The sequence below is a fragment of the Bos grunniens genome, chromosome 9, assembly GCF_055505025.1.
Source record: "Bos grunniens cultivar Pamir isolate PY7600 chromosome 9, Bosgru_T2T1.0, whole genome shotgun sequence".
Taxonomy (NCBI): Eukaryota; Metazoa; Chordata; class Mammalia; order Artiodactyla; family Bovidae; genus Bos; species Bos grunniens.
This window is the reverse complement of record NC_141173.1, coordinates 39,118,949-39,145,828: the sequence shown is the minus strand read 5'-3', so window position 1 is coordinate 39,145,828 and position 26,880 is coordinate 39,118,949. Positions and strand designations below refer to the sequence as shown.

General features: G+C 38.6%; 1 protein-coding gene across 6 annotated transcripts in view; it reads right to left on the bottom strand.

Annotated features, from left to right (window-relative positions):
- Positions 1–26,880, bottom strand: part of LAMA4 (laminin subunit alpha 4) — a 148,272-nt gene that overhangs the window by 102,844 nt on the left and 18,548 nt on the right. For all 6 annotated transcript variants that reach the window (XM_086317224.1, XM_086317227.1, XM_086317222.1 and 3 more), the window contains one exon: positions 3,171–3,272. In XM_086317224.1, the coding sequence (XP_086173350.1) occupies positions 3,171–3,272 (102 nt within the window). The remainder of the gene's footprint in view (positions 1–3,170; positions 3,273–26,880) is intronic.

The window sequence follows — 26,880 nt, the reverse complement described above, 5'->3', positions numbered from 1 at the left end:
GAAATCAACAGATCAATTCTAGTCAAAAGAATCTAAGGAACCCCATGCAAGTAGTGAATTTCAAGTCAGATTTTCTCCACCCTAGTTCTGGTCAGTGGGCTCCATGCTTTCTGCTAATGATGAAGCACCGGTTCTTTAGGTGGTAACTGGCCTTAGTCATGACCTCTTCCTGGTTCTCTGTACCTAGCCTCTAGAACTGGGATAAAGTATGGGTTATCAGTGACCAGGCATTCCCATCACTAGCCATCTGTCTGCTTTATTTCTACACCTTAATTCCTTTCTCATGCCTCTCTCAGGTGCTTTCCTAGAGAATTTGCCATGCCCACTGGAGCTGCCTGGCCTCTGGGGCTCTGCCTAGCTGATTCTGCTGAAACCCCAATGCACCAAAATTCTGATAAGATGCAGGGTGCCCTTTGAAAGACCATCAATACATATTGGATTTCGTTAGTTAAGCCACTTTTCATTTGGCCACCTTTCTGCATTTGAAGAATTGCCAATCCTTTTGTAAAGAAATCTCTTAAGTTTTTTGGTATGTCTAAACGGTAGCATAACTTTGTCTACTCTCTGTATTTTATTGTCAAATGGCTTAGTCTCTTAAAATCAGTTTGTAAAATACAAGGTTAAATTGAAACTGAACATGGGAATGGAGGGAGAATTAAAAACAAATAGGGGAAGACAAGACAGGCATTATAAGCCTTCAAAATAAAATGAAACAAAAAAAGCCGTTTATTTTTGGTTGCTTATGAAAGGTGGGTCAGGCAAACTGTAAGAACTGACTGAAACTCTGGTGCCCAGAGTGAGCTGCCAGGTGTTAGGTGGAGCTGAGAATGAGCTGGGGTTACAGCTCCAACGGGGCAGGAGCTGAGAAGCTGGCCCTGCTTGACCAGCAAACTGGAACAAGGATGACAAAGGAAACAGAAAAATATGAGTTTGATTCCAATGTGCCACCACAGACAATGTATTTGCCAACTAGGTAACAACATATTCTTTTTATATTGGCAAGCCTCTTCTGCTTCCTCACTTACATTTAGTGTTAGTCACTCAGTCGTGTCCAGCTCTTTGCAACCCCACGGTCTGCAGCCTGCCAGGCTCCTGTTCATGAAATTCTCCAGGCAAGAATACTAGAGTGGGTCGCCACTTCCTTCTCCAGGGGATCTTCCTGACCCAGGGATTGAACCCGGTCTCCTGCATTGCGGGCAGGTTCTTTACAATCTCAGTCACCTGGGAAGCCCATCATCTAGTCTTACTTACCTAAATTAAATTTACAGGAATATAGACACGTTTAGTTCTTGGAGATAAGATTGTGGGTGATTTTTCACTCTGAATTCCATGTATAGTATATACCTGTGTGTTTTTTTTTTTTCCTTTGAGCATATATTAATCGGGGAAAAGACACTTCCCTCTAGGTAGAGTGAGGTGGAGGGACCAGTTTTAGGATAAGTAAGATGGCTTTTTTTTTTATGTTCCATCTTGGAACAAAGTAATTTCAGGAGGATTGGCAACTGACCTGAGTGTGTTTATAAACGTTTATACCCAAGTCCATCCCCAAACGTTTATCAGAACCTTGTATGCCCCAGGAACGATGAAGGAATCACATGATGACCGCCCCCTTTGGAAGTTCAAGTCCAGGTCGAAGATAAAACCATGATAGCTCCTTTCTTGACAAGGTCATTGTAAGGAAGAGTAGTTTTATCATAGCTCTCCACAGGCATAACAGGAGATTTTTTCCCCCTTTATTTCAGTCTTCCATCTTACTGACTGCCTAAAAGCAGCTGATGGGCTGGCCAGTCCCCATTGTCTTACACTTAAATAAACCAGATAAGGAAGAGCCCTTAATTGGTCAAATTATCAGAGATGTACATTATTAGTTCAAGTGCATTCATGGGATTCTCTTTTCAAATGTCACTGGGATTAAAATAACAGGAAACCGGAGATGGAAGCATTAGAAAGGGGTCGATTTGGCAGCTGCATGTGCCTACACTGCTACAGAGGACATCCTGGAGGTAATGGTTATTTAAGAAGATGGGGGAAGGGGAAAATAGAAACAGCAGGACTAAACAAACACTACAATGCATTAGCAACCTTTAGTGTTTGCCACTTACTTCTGTCCCTAGAAAAATGTGAATTGTTAGTTTTAAAATAAATGGAAATGTTCTAATTTGCATCTTAATGGAATGTGCGGGTAAAACAACACCTTCATGTACACACCATGAAGATCACTTATAATCAAAACCATCTGCCTAATGCCATCAATTATGCTAATTTTGAGGTAGATAGGTGTATTTAAGTATTCTTGCAGTTTCCAGTTTATGCAAAAATATTCTTGCATTTTGAAAAGCTTCTTTTGCCTCCTGGGAACTAGAAGAATCCACTTCTGCTATGTAGTATATAGCTCATGAAGGAAAACATGATCTTAGAGTGTAAGTCTTTAAAAATGCCTCCTACGACTTCTACTGAAGTCACTTCTGGTAAATATTTCAATCCCCATTTTCACTAGGTTTTCAATCCATTCCGTGAAAATGGGAAATACATAGCAAGCACTTTTGCTAAAAGGTTTCTCAGTCTCCTTCATAAATCTCTATCATGTTTCACTGTCTACTAGAAAATTCATTTCAGTTAAGGGGGAAAAAGTCTCTGGAGGGGGGCTTGATTACAGAGTTACAAAGACCACAATGCCAAAGTTTTCATTTTTATTAGCTATTTGGTTCAATTTTTTTTTTTTTAATGAAATTTTGATCTATAGACCTGACTATCTTAAGTTATAAAATAGGCTATGAAACAACTGTTTTATTCTCCGGGTTTATGTGGAGTGAAGCCAAACATATGGCAAACTATACTATTACAGAGGAATTTGGATGGATGGTTTCCTCCTCTGTGTATTATTTTTCAGGTCCATCCCCAGTGGCTGATAGCTGGAAATCAGCTGCCGAAAGTGGTGGGGCAGTTACCACCAGGGCCAGGGGCACATTCACAGATACACCTTGGTGGCCACTTACAATCATAAGCAGTTTATATGAGGTGTTTTACAGGAAAAGCTGAAGGGTAAAGAGAAAGCATGATGAGCAGTTTGCTCCTCCGTAGCTCAAATGTCCAGGAAGAATATTTCATCTCCACCAGAGATGCAAAGGCTCAGTGAAATATATGAAAAGTGACATATGCCCCTGACCTACCACACAGAGTCCTGAGCCGTCCAAGCACTCGTTGGAATTACCATTACAGTCACAGGGCAGACATTCTTCCGAGTAGGCAAAGAAGAATCCAGCGTCACATTTCTGAAACAGACACAACAAAAGCATCTTCGTGATTGAAAAGGTCAATTTTGGGCAACATTTTCTGGGAGGAGTAAGAGATGATTAGTAAACGATCTACATATTTCTTTACAGCACACATACTGAAATGAACTATTTATGCTACCATTCAATTGTCTTTGTCATATATCTTTCCTTTTTTCCCACTCTTTGCGATTTTGGGGGGCTGCGGGGGAGGGCTCCTGACGCAGTCTGGACACCGCGAGAACAAATGGTGCCCGATTCTCGCGATGAGCAGCTGCTTGCCCGCACCGTGACCTCGTCTGCACTGCGCGAACTCCTGTCACTTTCTGAGGATAACAGGAACACCTTTAACACCGTCGAACATTGTTAGGAAGAATGAGAAGATTTTAGGTAACAATGAAGGAGAAATTTTCTAATGTTTTCTTTCATTCCAAAACAAGACAAAACAAAACCACGTTAGGGTGAAGAACTACATCGTGGTCCCTGTGAATAAAGACCTAACGGGTTCAGAAATTATTGGCTGTGGCAGAACGACCTAAAAGATGTGCCTCATAAAGTTGTACCCTTAAAAAAATCCTCTTTTCAGATCCTAAAGTTTTGAACGGAGGGGTCAGGAAGTTAATGAATCTTTACACATGTCGTGGGTTGTGTGTAGGTGCCATCCCTGTATTTTGTTTATCCGCGTGACTGTGAGATATACATTGTTTTCCTTCCCTCTGGTGGTGAGATAATTAAGCCCGGAGATGCTGTGGGTTGTGATGGTAGCCTACCTTGCATTTGCTGAATGGCCCTCCCCAAATGTCACTAGGAGTCAGGTTGAGAAACTGTGAGATTGTTCATCCTTTATGCCATGGTTCCTGGCTCACAGATATGTGTTTTGCATTTCTTTGGAATGTTTCAGCACTGCAAGACAGAAATGCCATGCCGTCACAGGTCTGGAAGTTCAGTCCTTGCCTATCAGACAGATTTACATCTAAAGAATTCCAGACAGATAAGAATCTGGGTTGTTTCCACAAACTTACAAAATAAGAGGGTTCCCATCACACCCCCCATTGACTCAGTGTAGCTTATACTGTCCTTTGACCAGGAAACTTTTCATTGTATCTGGCTGAGGTCCCTGACTGTTACACAAAGCCATTTCCTCTTGCTTGTTTCTCTCTAGAGACTCACTAGATACCATTCACAGTATAAAAACACTGTAGTCCTAAAACTAAAATTTAATATATTCCGTTTGAAAGAAGTTTAATAGAGCACAATGACATTTTTTTAATAAAGAAAAGGTAAAGAAATTCTGTTTTTCTAAGTGAAAAGGCTGAGAGGGGACCAATTTATAATGGAGACTTTATAGTTGATGGTAAGCCTTTTTTCAGTTTCCACTAGGGAACAAAAGAGAGGAAAAGGTTATTAGATAACCAGAAGCTTTAAAGTCAGACCACCTAATTTCACATATGGTGAAATTTTTAATTAAAAGGGGAATGGATAACAGTAGTGAAGGGCTAAGTATTAGTTATCTCAGGAGCCTCCAAACCAGTGGTTTCTGAGTTTTCTAACTGCCCAAGTTAAGGACATTTGATTTGGGGAGTTTCTGATTCAGTAGGTCTGATGGTGAAGCAAAAGAATCTATATTTTTTAATAAAATAAATATTGTATTTTAAAAATTGTTTTCTATGTAGAGGATCATGTCATCTGCAAATAGTGAGAGTTTTACTTCTTCTTTTCCAATTTGGATTCCTTTTATTTCTTTTTCTGCTCTGATTGCTGTGGCCAAAACTTCCAAAACTATGTTGAATAGTAGTGGTGAAAGTGGGCACCCTTGTCTTGTTCCTGACTTTAGAGGAAATGCTTTCAAATTTTCACCATTGAGGATAATGTTTGCTGTGGGTTTGTCATATATAGCTTTTATTATGTTGAGGTATGTTCCTTCTATTCCTGCTTTCTGGAGAGTTCTTATCATAAATGGATGTTGAATTTTGTCAAAGGCTTTCTCTGCATCTATTGAGATAATCATATGGTTTTTGTTTTTCAATTTGTTAATGTGGTGTATTACATTGATTGATTTGCGGATATTGAAGAATCCTTGCATCCCTGGGATAAAGCCCACTTGGTCATGGAAGGGAACTCTCTTACACTGTTGGTGGGAATGCAAACAAGTACAGCCACTATGGAGAACAGTGTGGAGATTCCTTAAAAAACTGGAAATAGAACTGCCTTATGATCCAGCAATCCCACTGCTGGGCATACACACTGAGGAAACCAGAAGGGAAAGAGACACGTGCACCCCAATGTTCATCGCAGCACTGTTTATAATAGCCAGGACATGGAAGCAACCTAGATGCCCATCAGCAGATGAATAGATAAGAAAGCTGTGGTACATATACACAATGGAGTATTACTCAGCCATTAAAAAGAATATATTTGAATCAGTTCTAATGAGATGGATGAAACTGGAACCTATCATACAGAGTGAAGTAAGCCAGAAAGAAAAACACCAATACAGTATACTAACGCATATATATGAAATTTAGAAAGACGGTAACAATAACCCTGTGTACGAGACAGCAAAAGAGGCACTGGTGTATAGATCAGTCTTATGGACTCTGTTGGAGAGGGAGAGGGTGGGGAGATTTGGGAGAATGGCATTGAAACATGTATAATATCATGTATGAAACGAGTCGCCAGTCCAGGTTCGATGCACGATACTGGATGCTTGGGGCTGGTGCACTGGGACGACCCAGAGGGAGGGTATGGGGAGAGAGGAGGGAGGAGGGTTCAGGATGGGGAACACAGGTATACCTGTGGCGGATTCATTTCGATATTTGGCAAAACTAATACAATATTATAAAGTTTAAAAATAAAATAAAATTAAAAAAAAAAAAAGAAAGGCAGCGAGGCAAAAAAAAAAAAAAATTGTTTAACTCTTTCCTCTAGCCTTACTGAGATATAACTGACATCTAACATTGTATAAGTTTAAGATATACAACATGCTGATTTGATAGTATGGATTGCAAAATGATTACCACCATAGCATTAGCTAACAGCTCCATCTTGTCACATAATTACCATTTCTTCTTTGTGGTGAAAACATGTAAGATTTGCTGTCTTAGCAACTCTAAAATGTATAATACAGTATTACTAACTGTACATTAGATAACCAGAATTGTTTAGCTTTTTAACTGGAAGTTATACTCTGACCAGCCTCTCTCAGTTTGCCTGTCTCCCATCCCAGCCCCTGTAACCACCATTCTGGCCTCTGTTTCTATGCCTTCCAAGGAGTGGGGCAGAGACCGGAGGTGTATTTGAAACAGAAAAACACACTGCTGGTGGCAGAGAGTCTGGAAGCAGTACATGAAAAGCAGTACATGATGCCTGGAAGCAGTACATGAAAAGCTCCACTTGTACCATCAACTATAGTAAAGACCTTCCTCTGGCCCAAGGAATCAAATTTCTGTAAGGGTGTTTTAAATTTATACTAGCTCAAGTCTTTTAGGCATTCTTGCAGCTCTTTCTTCTGAAGTAGACAAAGAAAATTAAGATTTGCCCTGAATGAATGCATCATTTTAAATATGACAGTGACTAATCTCTTATATCCCTGAGGCCCTAGCTAAATTAAGAAACTCATTTTTTTAAAAACTAAAATTATCACAACATAAGAAAAAACCCAAAAAGCAACAAAAAAGGGGAGGATTTTGTATTTTAGAATAATTTTAGGTTTACTGAAAAAATTTGAGGGATATGTATTTTTAAAAGACCCCATGAAATTTCTTTGTGAGACCAAGTTTGAAAAGATTATTTCAAAGAGGCACTCACAGTGATTTGTACACGGTCGTTGCTCAATGAACGCTTGTGATTTGAATGGTTTGGACTAGGATAGGACGTCTGAGGCATACATGCTCTTGGAAACCAGTGGTTAATTGTGCTAACCCACTCACTGCTCTCTATTGGGGCTGCATTGGGTCTGCAGTCTTTCTCATCACAGTCCAGGCACCCACTACATAGACTGTGTACTAGATGAAATCTTTACTTTATGCTAAGTTTAGGAGGTGACTTCACTCTGTCATTATCCACTTACTGACTCACTAGGCAAAGGCTCTGACCTTATGTGAAAGATGTCTTGGCTCAGGTCTCATACTGTGAGAGATGGAAGACAAGGGAGGCAGGGACAAGGCTGTGTGGAACCGTCATTTGGCCCCCTGCTGAGAGGACACCAAAAGTTGGAAGCCTGGCCAGCTCCTTTGTTGCTGGGTTTTGTACACCTGGAAGGATTGTATTTTCTAACTCACCTATCCAGAAGGGAGGCATCATTTTAAAATTCACGCGAAGGTACCACTATCAGATAATAAAAATCCTGGATACGGGGAGCTTCTGATGCCATTACTAGACCCCATACACTTGATGCCTTAGACCTTGTATTGTAGAACTTTGGAGGATTTCTTGGAATGGTAGATTGTTAAGTGGTTCGAGAGAAGCTTGAGTATCCTTAGGAAGAGTGTTTAAGGCTGATTCTTTCATGTAAAAATATTTCATCATTTTCCCCCCAGAAAGTTCTGTTAATATTTACTAAATCTCTTCTTGAAATTCTATAGAAACTGATAAAATTGACCTTTGTGATATCTTTAAGAATGAAAATGTGGCTATTTTTTTAGTTTTGTTCCTGCTTAACAAGCTTTTAAGTAATCCAAGACCTGTGATGTTTAGAGGCCTGTGAAGACTGTTGAGAGTTTCTTGGACTGCAAGGAGATCCAACCAGTCCATCCTAAAGGAGATCAGTCCTGGGTGCTCATTGGTAGGACTGATGTTGAAGCTGAAACTCCAAAACTTTGGCCACCTGATGCAAAGAGCTGACTCATTTGAAAAGACCCTGATGCTGGGAAAGATTGAGGGCAGGAGGAGAAGGGGATGACAGAGGATGAGATGGTTGGATGGCATCAACGACTCAATGGACATGGGTTTGAGTGGACTCTGGGAGTTGGTGATGGACAGGGAGGCCTGGCATGCTGCGGTTCATGGGGTTGCAAAGAGTCGGACACGACTGAGCAACTGAACTGAACTGAACTGAACTGAGCCAAATAGTCTTCTCACAAAGAAAATATTCCTGTCTGCTTTCCTTGAAAGTATTCTCCAGAATTTACTAAACAAAGATGTGTTTGTGTATATACATGTGTGTGTAAGCAAGAGAAGAAGTCTTACAATCAATTTTTCAATGCCACCCTGAATCCTCTTACCTTTCTAAGACTGACCTACAGCAGACAACTGTATAACACGTGGATGGGTGATTTAGAGAGCACTTGGGGGATATGTACCTTCTGGCATGGTGCCACAACCTTTAAAAAATTGATGATAATAACAAGGATGATGATTGTAATAATGATGATAATCATAATATAATTACTATTTACTGAAAGTCTATGTACCAAGTATTGTGATAAGTACTTTATCCATGTTATAGTATTTACTTTTCACAGCAACTCTGTGAATTAGACGTAAATATCTGCATTTTGGGCTTCCCAGGTAGCTCAGCTAGTGAAGAATCCGCCTGCAATGCAGGAGACCCTGGTTCAGTTCCTGGGTTGGGAAGATCCCCTGCAGGAAAGCATGGCAACCCACTCCCCATGGACAGAGGAGCCTACTGCTGCTGCTGCTGCTAAGTCACGTCAGTCGTGTCCGACTCTGTGGGACCCCATAGACGGCAGCCCACCAGACTCCTCCGTCCCTGGGATTCTCCAGGCAAGAACACTGGAGTGGGTTGCCATTTCCTTCTCCAGTGCATGAAAGTGAAAAGTGAAAGTGAAGTCACTCAGTCATGTCCTACTCTTTGCGACCCCATGGACTGCAGCCCACCAGGCTTCTCCGTCCATGGGATTTTCCAGGCAAGAGTACGGTGGGCTACAATCCATGGGGTTGCAAAGAGTCTGACACAACCGAACGACTAAGCACAGCACAGCGGAGCACAGCACTTGGATTTTAGCAGTGAACAAACTGAGAGTGAGAGAAGATTAGCAATGTATCCAGTATCACAGAGATTTGTAAGAGGTTCAGACTGACCCGAATCTTGTTTCTCTACTATACCATGATGCCCCTCGTAAATAAGTAAATTTTTAAAATGTATTTAATTCACATTTTAAATTACTTGAGCATAAATGTCTGCCATGCTTAAGTCACTGCTTTGGTCATGTTGCATAGGTCTTTTGTTTTTACCCCACCATAGCCCTGTGAGGTAGCTTCTGTTACCTGCATTTTGCTGATCAGGTCTGTGTGGCTTACAGTAATTGTTACCCAGATCAAAAAACACAGATAAGAAATGGTGGACCCAGAAATTAGATCCATTGTCTGACTATCAATTTGAGCTGTTAACCATCTGGTGTACCATTAATATATGCTAATCAAACCCTTTTTGTTGGGCATTCAGGTTATTTCCAATGTTTTACTATTATAAACAGCAAATTCAAAGCAGGCTAAAATGAATAAAAATGTAAACTCTCTCATTTAAGGCCCAGAAAATTAAAAAAAAATAGGTACATGCTTAAAAATATAGCCAATTATTAATATATAAAAGCCACTGAATGAGAATATTTACTTTCTAAACAAGTTACTTCAGCCACATTGTTGTTTTGACCAATTACTTTCCACTAAATCACTTGTAGACCTTTTACAGCTCTCCACTGTTAAGCCACTCTTAATACACAGCTTGCCTCCTGCTCTGACACTGAGATTGGATTGATCAATAACGTTTACTTCTGCCTTTGAAGAATAAGAGTTAAAATTGCCATTTGCTTACTTTGTTATGATTAGTGTGATGTCTGACTTGGAGTAAAAGTCAATGTATGTGTACTTGACTAATTTTATATTTATAGAAATTAGAACTAGATGATCCTTAGGAGGAAATTAGTGTGGTATATCCATGTGCCACTTATATTTAAAAGAACTCAAAATGACAGTATATATATGTTGATATCCCTGCAGATATCCAGAGGTTCATCACATAATTACAATGTTAATTATTTCACTATATATAGTTATAATTAAGATTGTTTCTTAACAAAGAGGATAACATTTATACAGCTGATCAAACATTTATACAGCTGATCATTTTTTTTGACAAGTAATTTAATATTCATATAGATTATAAGATAACTTGGACAAATATTGGTCTAAGTTACAAACTTTCTCTTCCTTTACATTATATAGTAAACTCAGTGTCTGATAAAAAGTAAAAACGTATGTCAAAGTGCCATTTTAATGTGTATATAAATATTTTAATACTGATATTGGTAAATGATATCCTTTAGTAATCTTGCAAATGTACTTTATTTTTTTTTAATTTTATTTTATTTTTAAACTTTACAATATTGTATTAGTTTTGCCAAATATCAAAATGAATCCACCACAGGTATACCTGTGTTCCCCATCCTGAACCCTCCTCCCTCCTCCCTCCCCATACCCTCTCTCTGGGTCGTCCCAGTGCACCAGCCCCAAGCATCCAGTATCGTGCATCGAACCTGGACTGGTGACTCGTTTCATTCATGATATTATACATGTTTCAATGCCATTCTCCCAAATCTCCCCACCTTCTCCCTCTCCCACAGAGTCCATAAGACTGATCTATACACCAGTGTCTCTTTTGCTGTCTTGTACACAGGGTTATTGTTACCATCTTTCTAAATTCCATATATATGCGTTAGTATACTGTATTGGTGTTTTTCTTTCTGGCTTACTTCACTCTGTATAATAGGTTCCAGTTTCATCCATCTCATTAGAACTGATTCAAATATATTCTTTTTAATGGCTGAGTAATACTCCATTGTGTATATGTACCACAGCTTTCTTATCTATTCATCTGCTGATGGGCATCTAGGTTGCTTCCATGTCCTGGCTATTATAAACAGTGCTGCGATGAACATTGGGGTACACGTGTCTCTTTCCCTTCTGGTTTCCTCAGTGTGTATGCCTAGCAGTGGGATTGCTGGATTGTAAGGCAGTTCTATTTCCAGTTTTTTAAGGAATCTCCACACTGTTCTCCATAGTGGCTGTACTAGTTTGCATTCCCACCAACAGTGTAAGAGAGTTCCCTTTTCTCCACACCCTCTCCAGCATTTATTGCTTGTAGACTTTTGGATCGCAGCCATTCTGACTGGCGTGAAATGGTACCTCATAGTGGTTTTGATTTGCATTTCTCTGATAATGAGTGATGTTGAGCATCTTTTCATGTGTTTGTTAGCCATCTGTATGTCTTCTTTGGAGAAATGTCTATTTAGTTCTTTGGCCCATTTTTTGATTGGGTCATTTATTTTTCTGGAGTTGAGCTGTAGGAGTTGCTTGTATATTTTTGAGATTAGTTGTTTGTCAGTTGCTTCATTTGCTATTATTTTCTCCCATTCTGAAGGCTGCCTTTTCACCTTGCTAATAGTTTCCTTTGTTGTGCAGAAGCTTTTAAGTTTAATTAGGTCCCATTTGTTTATTTTTGCCTTTATTTCCAATATTCTGGGAGGTGGGTCATAGAGGATCCTGCTGTGATGTAGGTCGGAGAGTGTTTTGCCTATGTTCTCCTCTAGGAGTTTTATAGTTTCTGGTCTTACATTGAGATCTTTAATCCATTTTGAGTTTATTTTTGTGTATGGTGTTAGAAAGTGTTCTAGTTTCATTCTTTTACAAGTGGTTGACCAGTTTTCCCAGCACCACTTGTTAAAGAAATTGTCTTTAATCCATTGTATAGTCTTGCTTCCTTTGTCAAAGATAAGGTGTCCATATGTGCGTGGATTTATCTCTGGGCTTTCTATTTTGTTCCATTGATCAATATTTCTGTCTTTGTGCCAGTACCATACTGTCTTGATAACTGTGGCTTTGTAATAGATCCTGAAGTCAGGTAGGTTGATTCCTCCAGTTCCATTCTTCTTTCTCAAGATAGCTTTGGCTATTCGAGGTTTTTTGTATTTCCATACAAATTGTGAAATTATTTGTTCTAGCTCTGTGAAGAATACCGTTGGTAGCTTGATAGGGATTGCATTGAATCTATAAATTGCTTTGGGTAGTATACTCATTTTCACTCTATTGATTCTTCCAATCCACGAACATGGTATATTTCTCCATCTATTAGCGTCCTCTTTGATTTCTTTCACCAGTGTTTTATAGTTTTCTATATATAGGTCTTTAGTTTCTTTAGGTAGATATATTCCTAAGTATTTTATTCTTTCTGTTGCAGTGGTGAATGGAATTGTTTCCTTAATTTCTCTTTCAGTTTTCTCATTATTAGTGTATAGGAATGCAAGGGATTTCTGTGTGTTGATTTTATATCCTGCAACTTTACTATAATCATTGATTAGTTCTAGTAATTTTCTGGTGGAGTCTTTAGGGTTTTCTATGTAGAGGATCATGTCATCTGCAAATAGTGAGAGTTTTACTTCTTCTTTTCCAATTTGGATTCCTTTTATTTCTTTATCTGCTCTGATTGCTGTGGCCAAAACTTCCAAAACTATGTTGAATAGTAATGGTGAAAGTGGGCACCCTTGTCTTGTTCCTGACTTTAGAGGAAATGCTTTCAATTTTTCACCATTGAGGATAATGTTTGCTGTGGGTTTGTCATATATAGCTTTTATTATGTTGAGGTATGTTCCTTCTATTCCTGCTTTCTGGAGAATAGTGGGAGACTTTAATACCCCACTCACACCTATGGATAGATCAACTAAACAGAAAATTAACAAGGAAACACAAACGTTAAACGATACAATAGACCAGTTAGACCTAATTGATATCTATAGGACAGTTCATCCCAAAACAATGAATTTCACCTTTTTCTCAAGCACACATGGAACCTTCTCCAGGACAGATCACATCCTGGGCCATAAATCTAGCCTTGGTAAATTCAAAAAAATAGAAATCATTCCAAGCATCTTTTCTGACCACAATGCAGTAAGATTAGATCTCAATTACAGGGGAAAAACTATTAAAAATTCCAACATATGGAGGCTGAACAACACGCTGCTGAATAACCAACAAATCACAGAAGAAATCAAAAAAGAAATCAAAATTTGCATAGAAACTAATGAAAATGAAAACACAACAACCCAAAACCTGTGGGACACTTTAAAAGCAGTCCTAAGGGGAAAGTTCATAGCAATACAGGCATACCTCAAGAAACAAGAAAAAAGTCAAATAAATAACCTAACCCTACACCTAAATCAACTAGAAAAGGAAGAAATGAAGAACCCCAGGGTTAGTAGAAGGAAAGAAATCTTAAAAATTAGGGCAGAAATAAATGCAAAAGAAACAAAAGAGACCATAGCAAAAATCAACAAAGCCAAAAGCTGGTTCTTTGAAAGGATAAATAAAATTGACAAACCATTAGCCAAACTCATCAAGAAACAAAGGGAAAAAAATCAAATCAATAAAATTAGAAATGAAAATGGAGAGATCACAACAGACAACACAGAAATACAAAGGATCATAAGAGACTACTATCGACAATTATATGCCAATAAAATGGACAACGTGGAAGAAATGGATAAATTCTTAGAAAAGTACAACTTTCCAAAACTGGACCAGGAAGAAATAGAAAATCTTAACAGACCCATCACAAGCACGGAAATTGAAACTGTAATCAAAAATCTTCCAGCAAACAAAAGCCCAGGTCCAGACGGCTTCACAGCTGAATTCTACCAAAAATTTAGAGAAGAGCTAACACCTATCCTGCTCAAACTCTTCCAGAAAATTGCAGAGGAAGGTAAACTTCCAAACTCATTCTATGAGGCCACCATCACCCTAATACCAAAATCTGACAAAGATCCCACAAAAAAACAAAACTACAGGCCACTATCACTGATGAACATAGATGCAAAAATCCTTAACAAAATTCTAGCAATCAGAATCCAACAACACATTAAAAAGATCATACACCATGACCAAGTGGGCTTTATCCCAGGGATGCAAAGATTCTTCAATATCTGCAAATCAATCAATGTAATACACCACATTAACAAATTGAAAAACAGCTGATCATTTTTGTCCTCATTGAAAAAAATCCCCTTGAAAACACTAGACTTAAACCAACAATACTGTCATCATATGTTTTGAATTTTCTTAAAAGTTCTTAAATTGTAGTCTTTTAAAGTACAGTTCAGTCTGCATCCTTTGGTTGTGACAAATCCCTAAAAATCTCTTGGAGTTATCAAATAAAGTGAGTACCAAGCAAAGTAATACTGTTTCAAGTTAAAAACTCACAAAAATCTCACTGTGTTTTCCAAATATTATCACAGAGGAGCCAATTAATTGGAATTGGCTACAAGCCACTGCTTTCATATAGATACTGAATCTCTAGGACCATCAGATAGCATCACTGACTTGACGGACAAGAGTTTGAGCAAGCTCCAGGGGTTGGTGATGGACAGGGAAGCCTGGCGTGCTGAGGTTCTTAGGGTCACAGAGTCAGACATGACTGAGGGACTGAACTGAACTGAGGACTTTCAAAATTACTATTGAAAAGCCCAGTTGACTAAAAAGCTTAAATGGTCTAATAGCATTCTTTAGGAATCTGAGGTCTCCAATCACCCATTAAAAAACTAACAATGGCAAAATTGACCAGACTTAGGAGGAGCCTGAAGTTGTCATCTGAGAGAGTGAGACATATCTTGAGATCTCTGAGTAGGTTCTTGATGTCCCAGAGAGAAACAGACTCTCATCTCCAGTTCCAACAAATAATGAATTAATGATAATAAAATTCCATTACTGAGAGTATACTCCACAGCCCTGTGCCTATTTTAATAGGATTTGACCTATTTTTTTCATTTTTAATGTGTGAGTCACCTTAAAATTTAGTCACCTTAAGATAGAATGTTATGCTAATTTAGGATCTAAAGCTTTATGCCTTTACTCAAGGGTCTCTGGATCTTACACAATGCTGACGTCCATCTGTTTAAAACTTGAGCAGAATTAAAATCAGATAGTATCTAGGGACCTAATAGCAACCAGTAGTTTAATCTATTTAAAAATGTCAATTTAGGGACTTCCTTGGTGGTCCAGTGGCTAAGGCTCCGGGCTGTCAGTGCAAGGGGCCTGGGTTCGATCCCTGGTCAGGGAACTAGATCCCACGTGCTGCAACTAAAAGAGATCCTGCGTGCCTTAAATAAATATCTCATATGCTGCAATTAAAAGATCCCCCATGTGCAACGAAGATCGAAGATCCCACGTGCTGCCACTGAGACCCAGTACAACCAGATACATAGATAAAAATAAATATTAAAAAATAAAAATCAATCAATTTAGCCTTTGCTGGGGAAGAGTGACTTCTAAGAACATAATAATTTATTACATGGGTAGGCATCTCACGAGTTTCCCAGGTGGCACTAGTGGTAAAGAACCTACTTGCCAATGCAGGAGACATAAGAGATATGGGTTTGATCCCTGGGTTGGGAAGATCCCCTCGAGGAGGGCATGGCAACCCACTCCAGTATTCTTGCCTGGAGAATCTCCATGGATAGGGGAGTCTGGCAGGCTGCATATTGTCCATAGGATCACAAAGAGTCAGACACGACTGAAGTGACTTAGCATGCATGCATGCAGGCATCTCACAGGCTATTTTTTCTATATCTATAAAAACAAAAGATAAAATATCTGTCATGGAAAGCAGTCCTTAATTAAGCTATTGATAACTTTGCCTATTTTTTTTTTTTTTTGATAGGACTTAACATGTTCTGATTGTTCATATACAAAACTGTAATGGAAGTGCCAAAATAAGTTAAATGCATTATGCAATGGGTTACAGTTAGCAAGAAATTGCCTTTTTGATTGACTCTACTTGAATATGGAGAGAATTACCCATGTATCCTCCCTTGGGTCTCTTTAAGCTCTTGTTTGCGTAATTGAAATTCCCTACATTTCAATAGGCAAAGTTAATTTTTAAATTTTGACAGTGATTTCACCATAGCTTGATTAGGAAAGTGGTTTCAACATTCCTCAGGGGTTTATCCAATTCCAAGATATTTCTTCTTAGGATTGGCATCATAAAGCTAGGGTATCAGCTGAACACAAACCATGGTGCTGGTTTCTCCTAGTTGGCTCTTAGAACTACCTTTGTGCTTATTGCTTAGGAGCTCTATCTGCCATTCCTTGGCAAGCTTATAAAGCTCTCCAGTCCTCAATTTAATAATCAAATGAACTAGAGACACTGATTTAGGTCTTGAGGAATTCTGAGGAACACAACACCACTATCTTGTCCACAGTTAAGTCAGCTCGTTTAATTTTGTAGAGCGGAGAGATTTATCGTGGCATTTACTTTGTATTTCTGTGGCTATTCCTCAGCACACTTTGTAGGTCTTCTTGGTATTCTCTTGGGCGTGGAAACCAGTACTCCACTCAAAGATCTCAAATAACTGTTCTCAAACCCCGTACTTGATCAAATGCTTATTTGGACTTGTAGATAACACCAGACTCAGGCTGTGATGAAATACTTACTGTGCGTGCTAATAAATAGCTCTCCTTAGTTGTAAAACCAAGAGGATCAACAAGAAAAGTTTAGAGCCCCAGAGCCCTAAAAAATTTTCTTTTGAAGAGTTGGATTGGAGCATGATTATGTTCATTAATGCTGATGAAAATTTCTTTAATTTCCTCCTTGAAAAGTTACTTAAAACACTTTTTAAGTTGCTCATTTATAGTAGTGATTACCACTTATAATGGGGCTTTAGCAATGCCTTTTTTCCCTTTGATTTTTCTTAAAAAAAAAAAAAAAAGAAAGAAAGAAAAGAAATCTGCTAGCATCTGCCTTTCTGCTCCAGGTCCTCCCTCCTCACATTGCCTCATGTTGCTGGCTTGTGCGTTTCACTCCTTGCCTTCCAAGTTATGGTTACACAACATAGCCTCTGCCAAATTTTTTTTTTTTAATATCTGAAAACTGACTCAGTTTTATTTAATTTACTGGGGCAAATGCCATGGACACATTTCCAAGAAAGGAAGAGATGCGAACCACAAGGGCTAGCCTTAAGAGCAGGGAGAGAGAAATAACTTCAGAGTTACAAGGTTTAGGGGATTTTGATATGACTCCTTAACCACTTAGTGGGAATCAGTGTTGTAAGATGAAGACATCTCTGTCCTCTTCAACTGCTTTTTGTGAATAATATAACAGCTAATGTTTGTTGACAGACTCCAGGCACTGAGCTAAGTGCTCTTTATGCTGCTGCTGCTAAGTCACTTCAGTCGTGTCCGACTCTGTGCGACCCCATAGATATTCCAATTTGATCATTACCCACAGGATTGCAAATGTCTGTCTAAATTACCATTACTTTTTACAAGAAATTGAGAAGTTTAATTGTCTATAGACTGACAATGGCTCCTGTTTAGTGTGCCCTGGGAAGGCAGCAGTGCTTCCTCTGATGAGCCCTCTGTTTGAGGTATTTCATCAATTTCCATTGCTAGTAGATGTACCTGTTTCTGTCTTGAGGTACCCGGTATAGTTCATTGCTGCCTTCACACTGGACCACTCAGGATGCAAAGCAGAATGTGACTGACAGTACCTGTCATTCTTTATGCTCTTCCTCATGGGTTTATGCATCACAGAAGAAATACTGTGGTGAATTAGTAGGAAAGGAGAAATGCATGCCAAATCTCTACTCTATCCTTTTAATCTCAGGAGATAACCATTCCTCTTTTAATGAGAAGATGGAGGTCATTGGGTGCAAAATCTCATACTACCTCTCTTCTCTTTCTCAAAACTCATCTTTATCGTGATTCGTCCTAATGTCCTCTGCCCACCTCAGAGGACGTCGTGTTCCTCTTAGGAAAGACTCACCCCCTATCCATGCTCTGGGGCTCGCACATCTGTGGCCAGCAGGCTCTTTTCCAACACCTAGCCTCCCTCTCTAACGTGCCACCCGTCTCTTTGCACCCGTAGGGATGAGGAGAAGCAGAGTACAGTTAGGTGCCAGGTCCTGTATTGGATGAGCCCTGACTTCTTCCCTCAGGTTCAAATTGTAAGAACACCTTCCCTCAGCTCTGCCCCTTCTTCATTTTCCTCCATTCTTGCCCAGCCAAGCTTGGTGAGTGAGAACTCAGTCACACTGGCTCTGCTTCCTTCTATGCCGATCTCAGCCTCTGTCTCCATTGTGCTGCTGAAACTGCCCTGACAGAGCTGTCAGGTGATGTCTTTGTGGCTTTGCTTTTCCAATGTTACTTGTTCTTATCCAGCACTTAATATTTTTGAGATTTCCGCCTCTCCCCACCCCCTTGCCTTGAAATTCTCTCCTCTCTCTGCAGGAAAGCTCCCTCTTTGGGTTTTGCTCCTGCCTGTCTTTTTCAGTATTTGGGGTCAGGGAGCATTTGAGGGGAAAGAAGGTAGGTTGTTCCTCTTCCTCTGCTGCTCCTACTTGGTTGGTGTTCCCCAAGATAACCTTTGTATCCTTGTTTTCTATCTACATACTTTTGTTTGGTGAGGTCAACCTCTCCCCAAAACTCGCTACATAACACCGATCTCACTCTTCTATGCCATGCTTTTGTTTCTAAGTGCTTGTTAGACAAGTCCTTTTCCAGGTCTGTAAGCACATGGACTTAAATGTATCCCACGGTGACCTTATTATATTTTCTCCCTAATCTATTTTTCTTCTTATATCTCGGTTAATGATAAAGATTATGGAACATAAAAGGAAAAAGTAATGAATTAATGCTTTTAAATCACATGAATGTATTTTGCATTAATGTACTATTTGGAAATGTTTCCAAAAGAGTGAACTCTACAAGAATCAGGGAATGGTTTGCATATAGAATGACAAAGTTTAAGTACTCACATTTTATTTCTTTTTTACAAGCACTATGCTATCTTTGTTTATTTCAAATATATGGTTTAAATGGAGGTAAATGAAGTATCACAGAGTTTAGAGTCTCAAGTTAGAAACTACTTTACACAATTCTGAATTGTTATAAATTTACTCTTTAAATGAATATCTCTATCTGTTTGGACAGTAGGACTGGATGTTCTCCAAATTAATTTCTGTGTAGGATACAATGTTTATCAAGGTTAAGTTAACTGGAATCTGCTAATTTGAAACTTACGTATCTGTTATATTGTTAAAACTTAACAGTTACCACAGTGACTGGTTAGAACTTAGACAACAGAAGATTTTTTAGGGAAGAGAATTTTGTCATGGACATTATTTAGAATTGCTGGCACACAGTGCTAATAAAAAGCAGATTGTGGTTTAGTAAGTTTTATTACTGTTTTAAAATTCTCTGTACACAATGCGCCCCTTATTGCCTCCACTTGGGTAAGACTAATCCCACCTCCTGTCACCCTTTGCATACTATTATTTCATAGAGTTTGCACTCTTCCTTTGAAATATTTAGCAAAATAACTCTTCCTCCTTGTTCCTAATACCAATGTTTAGCTCAGAATCTTGGCATTTCTCTCGTGGATTATCATAATTACCTTCACTCTTCTCTTGATCATCAGTTTTTCTGCCTTCTGGTCCATTCTTTACTACCAGAGGTAATTTTTAATAACTTCACCATACTACTTTTCCACCTCAGACCTCCCCAGTGGCTCTTTATTCATTGCATACATGAGTAAGTAAAATTCCTTAGCATGACATACAAGGCTTCTATTTCACAATACAATTTCTAATGATCTCTTCACGTTCAACCTCAGCTCCCTCTGCTCTAATTTAACTATTTATTTCTTCCACCCCACGGCATACTATTCTCTTGACCACCTTGACTTTGCATGTACTGTGTTACAGGGTCTTGGGGTGCCTTTTTTATCTCTATCACCTATGAATCCTTTCCTCAGTTTCAGACTCAGTTGCTCCTCCTCTGTGTTCACATGGCACTCTGTACACACCTCATTAGAGCACATGGAACATGCTATTACAAATTTTTTTAAAGTCTTTATTGAATTTGTTACAACATTGCTTCTGTTTTTTGGCCATGAGGCACGTGGAATCTTAGCTCCCTGACCAGGGGTCAAACCTGTACCCCCTGCATTGGAAGACAACAAAGTCTTAACCACTGAACTGCCAGTGCAGTCCCAATTGCAAGTTTTAATTTATGCTCCACCCCCGCCCCCCTGAAATCACCATGAGCTCCTTGAGAACAGGGATAGTGTCTTATTCAGCTTTGTATCCTTATTATCTATTAATATTAGAGTAATTAACAAATAGCCAGTAGATGCTGAAAATATGTTAGTTGAAAAAGTGGACTTGAACTTGTAAAGAAAGAACGAAGAGAGGGAAAAGTCATTTAAAAACTTTGAAGAGCAATTTGACAAATCTGAGAAATTAAAACCTCCAGTCATGAATGAGTCTTTAAAAAATATTAAAGAAAAAGGCAAGTCATAGAATAGAAACAGTATAATATTTATATTGTATTTTAAAACATGAAAAATAATTTTATGTTATGTAATGTGTAGGGATGCATGCATATAAAGAAAAGTATAAGAAATAAATTGGAAAAAAAAAAAAGAAATAAATTGAAACCTACCAAATCAGGCAATTTAAGAGTAAAGGAGAGGAGTGAGATTGAAGATATATGGGCAATATTTTATTTCTTAAGATACATGTAGGGGATACAAATGCTCATGAAAAAGAAAGAAAGGAAGAGAAAGAACAAAAGGAAGGAAGAAAAATGAAACGTCCCACTTAGATTGGCTGGCTATTGGATTTCCATGTCTAGACCTGGTGAGGTCTCTAAAATATCATCTCTAGGAAGTGACTAATGTGGTCATGACAATAGATTCAGCTGCCTCTGTATATTAACTTCCTTGTTATTCATCTTATGTACCATTATCACACACAGTTAAAAAAATAAGCAGAAGAACATTCCTTACTTAATTTGTTCTTCCTTTGTTTTCTACCATACAGCTAATAACTACCTCATCTTATGTGGAAGCCTTTCACATGTCTGTATGTCTGTCTAAGTTAAAACATACATCAACTTTTAGATTCTTCTAAAATGTTTAAATGACAATTTGATTTACACTTATTAATTTATTCTGTCAGTAAAGCTATGTGTCCTAGGCTACCTGTGCAATATGGAGGACTTTAAGGGTGCCTATTTATTCTAGTTGGGACTTACCTCTGAAAGCAGGCAAAACCATAACCACACCTGTGATCTCCTCCAACATCCTGAACCCAGTTTTACATTTCATGTACATTTCATCCATTCTTGGAAAATAACTATTCTTTGTTGAAGTGCAAAGGTCTTTTTTAAGTGGTAATCATCCTAAATATTAATTTGGGGTGACAACAGATTTTTAAGTGGTTCTATTAGGGACCACAGTCAGAAAAGTATATGGATATGAGTGTCTCTAACAAAGCATATTTTTGGAATAGCCAGTTATAGACTGAAAAGAAGTAGCGAATTGACTTCTATCCATCTGGAGACTGAAACTGCACCATCTAAAGATGGATTGTACTTCACATATTTGGACCCTTCTTTGATAATTTATAACAATCTGGGAGAAGTGACAGATTTCCCCTGTTCAGTTTATAAAGCATATTTTCAAGGAATCCACATAGATAAGAGATTGTATTCAAAGGAAGGATCCCTTTCAAGTATCAATTTTGATAGATTTCTCAATGAATTGCAGTCAGTTAGTTGTTAAATTCAGAGCATTTCGTAGGTAGGGCAATTTTCTTTTCAAATGTGCTCTCTCTCTCTCTTTTTTCTCCTTATTCTTCCAACAGCTAATAGATCCTCCACTCCCCCTGTAACATATATCTGTAGGTAATTTTTCTTTAGAATTTGCACCCCAAGTTGTCAGAATATGTTGAAAATCTACTCTTTGGCATTTTAAGAAGTGCACACATGTATATCCATGTTCAAGTCCCCATTTGTCAACCATGCATCTGGCAGTGATTCAGCTCAGTAAATATTTGTTGAATGAATCTCTCCTCCAAATATGTTTGCATTGAGGATACCCCCAGATTCTAGACCTCACCGTTTTATCTCCTATGTGTATCGATGTGGTGTACTACAATCTGTTCCTTAGAGAAGCCATAATTCACTGTAGTTAAATCCCCTGGAGACAAACTGGAGCAGTGGAAAGCATGAGATCTGATTCCAATTCCAGTTTTACTAACCTTGCCTGGCTTATTTAACATGAAGTCTCAGGGTTTTGTTTTTTTTTTTTTTTCTGGAAAAAAAAAAAAAAGGAAATGATCACCATTTTATCTCCCAGAGTGGTTGTGAGGATCGACTAATATTGTGCATTTAAAGTCCAATGGAAGGGGTTCAATAGCTATTAGTTTTCTGCCTTCCTTTTGGATGTGTCTGTGCCAGCGTTGTCTGTTTTAACTGATAGCTCTTCATTAAGCTCTAAGTCTGTCTTTATGGGACATAGCTCAGCAGTGACACCTGGTTCACTGGCTTTCTTCCTCAGAAGACTTAACTCCCTGAGAACAGAATCTGGATTTTTCTCAGTGTATCCTCAGTGCCTTGCATAGCAGGTGCTTAATGAATATGTAGTGAATGTATCTTGGCATTACAGAATCACAGGATTCCAGAGCTGCCAAGGATGTTAGTGGTTCCCTCATCTAACCTCTCATTTAAAGTTGGGAAAATTGCAACCTAGAAAAATAAGGGACTTCTCTAAAGTCAGTTACATAGAGCAAGTTAATGCCACCTTTAGTGTGCCTTCCACTAAACCACACTTCTTTTTGATGATGATGAGGAAAGTGATGTTAAGAATTGTGCAGGGTTGTGGGACTTCCCTGGCAGTCCAGTGGTTGTGGGACTTCCTGGCAGTCCAGTGCCTTCCAGTGCCCAGGTCACTGGTTGGAGAACTAAGATCCCACATGCCACATGATATGGCCAAAGGGAAAAAAAAAAAAGCGAAGGTTGTGCTGAAGCTCATACCTCATCTGCGGCTGCAAACTGGCCCACATGGTCTATCTCTGCCTTTCCCAGGCATATCTGGGATAAGAATCAACTTTGCTCATGGTTATTAGATTTATGAAGAATCTCATTAAAGTTATTCCATTAGTACCATCTCCTAAATTTCAGAACTGAGTGCTATCAATCATCAAAGGGTCTGAATACTGGTCCCCAGGAGTGCAGGTGAGGGAGTGGGGTGAGACGGGATGGAGCAGTTGGGCAGGTGAGGGAGGAGAACACTGTAAACCTCGCTCAGGTTTGCGGTGAGTGTGTGGCTCAGTTCAGATAGGAAACACTGTCCCTCAGCCCTCTGCATTACTAGATGTGGCATATGGCAATTATTTGTAATTGAAATATAATAATTTATAGCTGGTGTGTTTCAATTTTTAACAGTTTCTATTCCGCGCAGATAGAAATAGACTGTGAAGCAAATAATGTAATTACTCACTAAAGAAGTCAACTCTTGTTAGAAGCTGGTTATGTGACATCCAGCTGCATGCCTGACACCTCCCTTGCTTCATTTGAGGGATCTGACAATGGGCCTTGGGAAAGGATGCCCCCTTCATGTAACATATGCAGGTGTTTCCCCTTATGAGTCAGAAGCAGATGTCTCGTTAGGCAGAATGTATGACAGCTTGACACACATCTGGCCCCACCTAGCAGGAAAACTATGACCTGTAAATTGTACTAATAAAATACCATCACTCCCATTTTGACTGGGCCATGAAACCAACACCTTCGTCCTTCAACACTGAAGGAGGTTAGATCCCACACAGAGGGTTTGTGAGTGGCTCAAAGCTTAGGATTGTAAGTTGAACCTACGTGCTGCCTTTGTTGTATTTTACAAGACAAATTTTATGAGGCAAATGACAATGTGATCTAACCCCAAGGGTTCTTATTTGCAGAATGGGAGCAGTAGAATTCATTAAGCTAACATTTTACATCTCTACGTGTCAAGCACTTAGAAGGCTCAGGAGATGGAATCTTTTAGGCCACAAATGAAGTATTTCAGAGTGGTGGTCTATCAGAGACTCTGATGACAGGGCTGTTTTCAAACAGCTCATAAATAAACAAATATATCAAATACTAACTGCTTACAGAAGGCAAGGCAAATGAGTTACCATCCTGAACATTTAGCTCCTCAATTTGGGGAGCTAATTAAAAAACAAAACAAGAGAAAAACTTTTCCAACAAGTTGTAAATCTATACTCACAAAATGTTAACTACAATATCATGAACTGTTCATAAGTTCTATTATTTTTAGAACATGAATGATATTCAAAGTTGGTATAGAATTTCCATTCTTTTCATCTTATTTGGGATTATTTCCCACAGTTTTTCTCCTTAACTTCCCTCCTCTAAAATTTTATTTTATGATTTTGGTAAAATACTATTTAGTTTAAATCTTTATTTCATTCCATTTTACATTGATAAATACCATAAATAACCTGCACATTTTATTTTTAGTAAAAATTCTGAAGGGTAGTTTCAGAATCACTTTACAATCTGGTATCATCTGTTTGTAGCTTTTAAATTTTGTTCCCAAATTACTGTTTTGATCCAGATAGTTATTCTGTTAAAGCATGTTTATAAAAGTGATGGTAAAGTACACAAAGTGAAAAGAAAATGACTGTAGAGATGACAATTCCTCAAGTGCCGTAGATCTGTTCTCTGCACTGCTGTTTTAATGACAGCAAAATAATACACATTTATGAAAGGAAATGGATGAGGAAGGCTGAGAGTATTTGATTTAAAGTAATTTTGTTATCTGTCATATAAGGCGGGGAAAATTGTACTGATTTTAAAGCGATCGTTTAGTTACAGATGTTTCCAGACCCCTTCCCTGATCCAAGGAAACAAAATACCATTCAACAACAAGCCCAGATTTAGAGATGGGGCTTGTTCCAATATAAACATTTCTTAGCTAGACCTTCTCCATGAAAGTGCATAGTCAATTTTTCCATATACAGTGGGAAAGACAAAGCTTTTAGCTTAAAAGGCATTCTTGCCCGTGGCACAGAGCTCCTGGAATGAACAGCCTAGGACACCATGGTTCACTGAATGCTGATTTGTTCATCAGAAGTATATGACAGGATTATGTCAGAAAGCACATGTGCCACAAATAGAAAACTCAGCACCGTTTTGGCTTCAGTGTTTGGTATGGTCATTTACTCGCTCTGCGTCTCTCTTTGATGTAGCACTGTTTACCCAGGGCCCAGTTTAGTGTGTGGCACAAAGCAGGTATTCCACAAATAAGGAAAGCATGAACTATTTTCTGGAGCAGCTATTATCCTGAAGGCACTTGGCCAGGCAATTTGGGGAACCAGAAGATGAATTATGGATACTTCTGGCCTGCAGGAGGTTAGTTGGGGCATTTAAGGTATATATGTAACTTACTATAATATACAGTAGAAAGTGCTAAGAGTCATAATATAGGAGAAGTACAGAGAAATGCTGAGAGCGTGAAGAGGAAGGGAAATTTACTTTTAACCTGGAGGTGGGTAGTGGATCAAGAATGATCCTTCAGAGGAGGCAGCATCTGTGCAGCATTTTCTTGAAAGAGAACACTGAAGCCAAAAGGCTGGAAAACACAAGACGGTTTTTAATCACTTCCCATAAGGCAGAGAGGCTGGTACTCATATTCCTCTCATTGTTTTATTGCTTCAAGTAGGCATCCTCCCTGCTCCCTTCCTCCCAGCCCCCAGTAACCTTCAATAAAAGCCACCAGATGGAATGACTTTTTTTTTTTTACTTTCTGGGATTTTCTTTGGAAGGATTAGTTTAATATTAGCAATTAAACTCATGTGACATCTTCAGCAACCTTCTGGCTTACAGTATACCCACACGGAGATACCACTTTCTGTCTACACCACCTTCTGTTTTCATAGATAACACGGGAGGCATGCCCTAAACCCCGAACTAAGTGTTAGGTATGCCTAGAAGCCTCATTAATTCCTTGTCGTCACCGGGATCCCATGAAGAACTGTTATGTAGCTAGGAGTTAGGAGTTTGGAACTGACAATAATTTCCAAGTCAAAATTTGTGCATAGGGATAATGCCATTCAACTATAAGAAGAGAATATTTTCATATTATCCTCTTTCATTCTGCTATCTAATGCATTTTAAGCAAAAGTGAGATGAGCCAAAGCATGATAATAGAAATACCTGGTTGTATGGCCCTCTCAGTAGCTATAAGATTGATTTAATTGATTGAGAATCTATTAATAATTAAAGCAAGAACCTTGTGCACTTGGGTTTTTTTACTCTACTGTCAATAGCCCAGTCACTGAACAGTTGAAACAGAGCAAAACTCTATCCTCATTTAAAGCTTTGACTGCTATTTCAGTTTTTTCTCCTTTTAAAAAGTTTGTAAATTTCTTAGATGATGTGAGCTAAGTTCCAAGGAAATCCATGCTGACTCATGACTTTGAGGAGAGAGCACATTTTCTAGATGAATTTATGTTAGCAGATTTAAAAAAGAGAGACTGTAATCAAAGGAAAATCAAAACAGTTTAGATAATCAGAGATGAAGATACAATGTCTTAAAATCTAAACAAGGGTACAACACTTGTTAGCTTTCAAAACAACTGAATGGGAGAGCAGACAAAAAGATGTTCTGCAAAAAGAAAACAACAAAAGGCTTATTTCCACTGAACATTTTGATATATTGCAGGTCCAAAAACACAGGTCACAGGAAAAATGTACTTCACCTGCCAAAATAATCACAGATAGTCTTTGAGAGTAGGAAGAGCCCAGCCCTTTAATA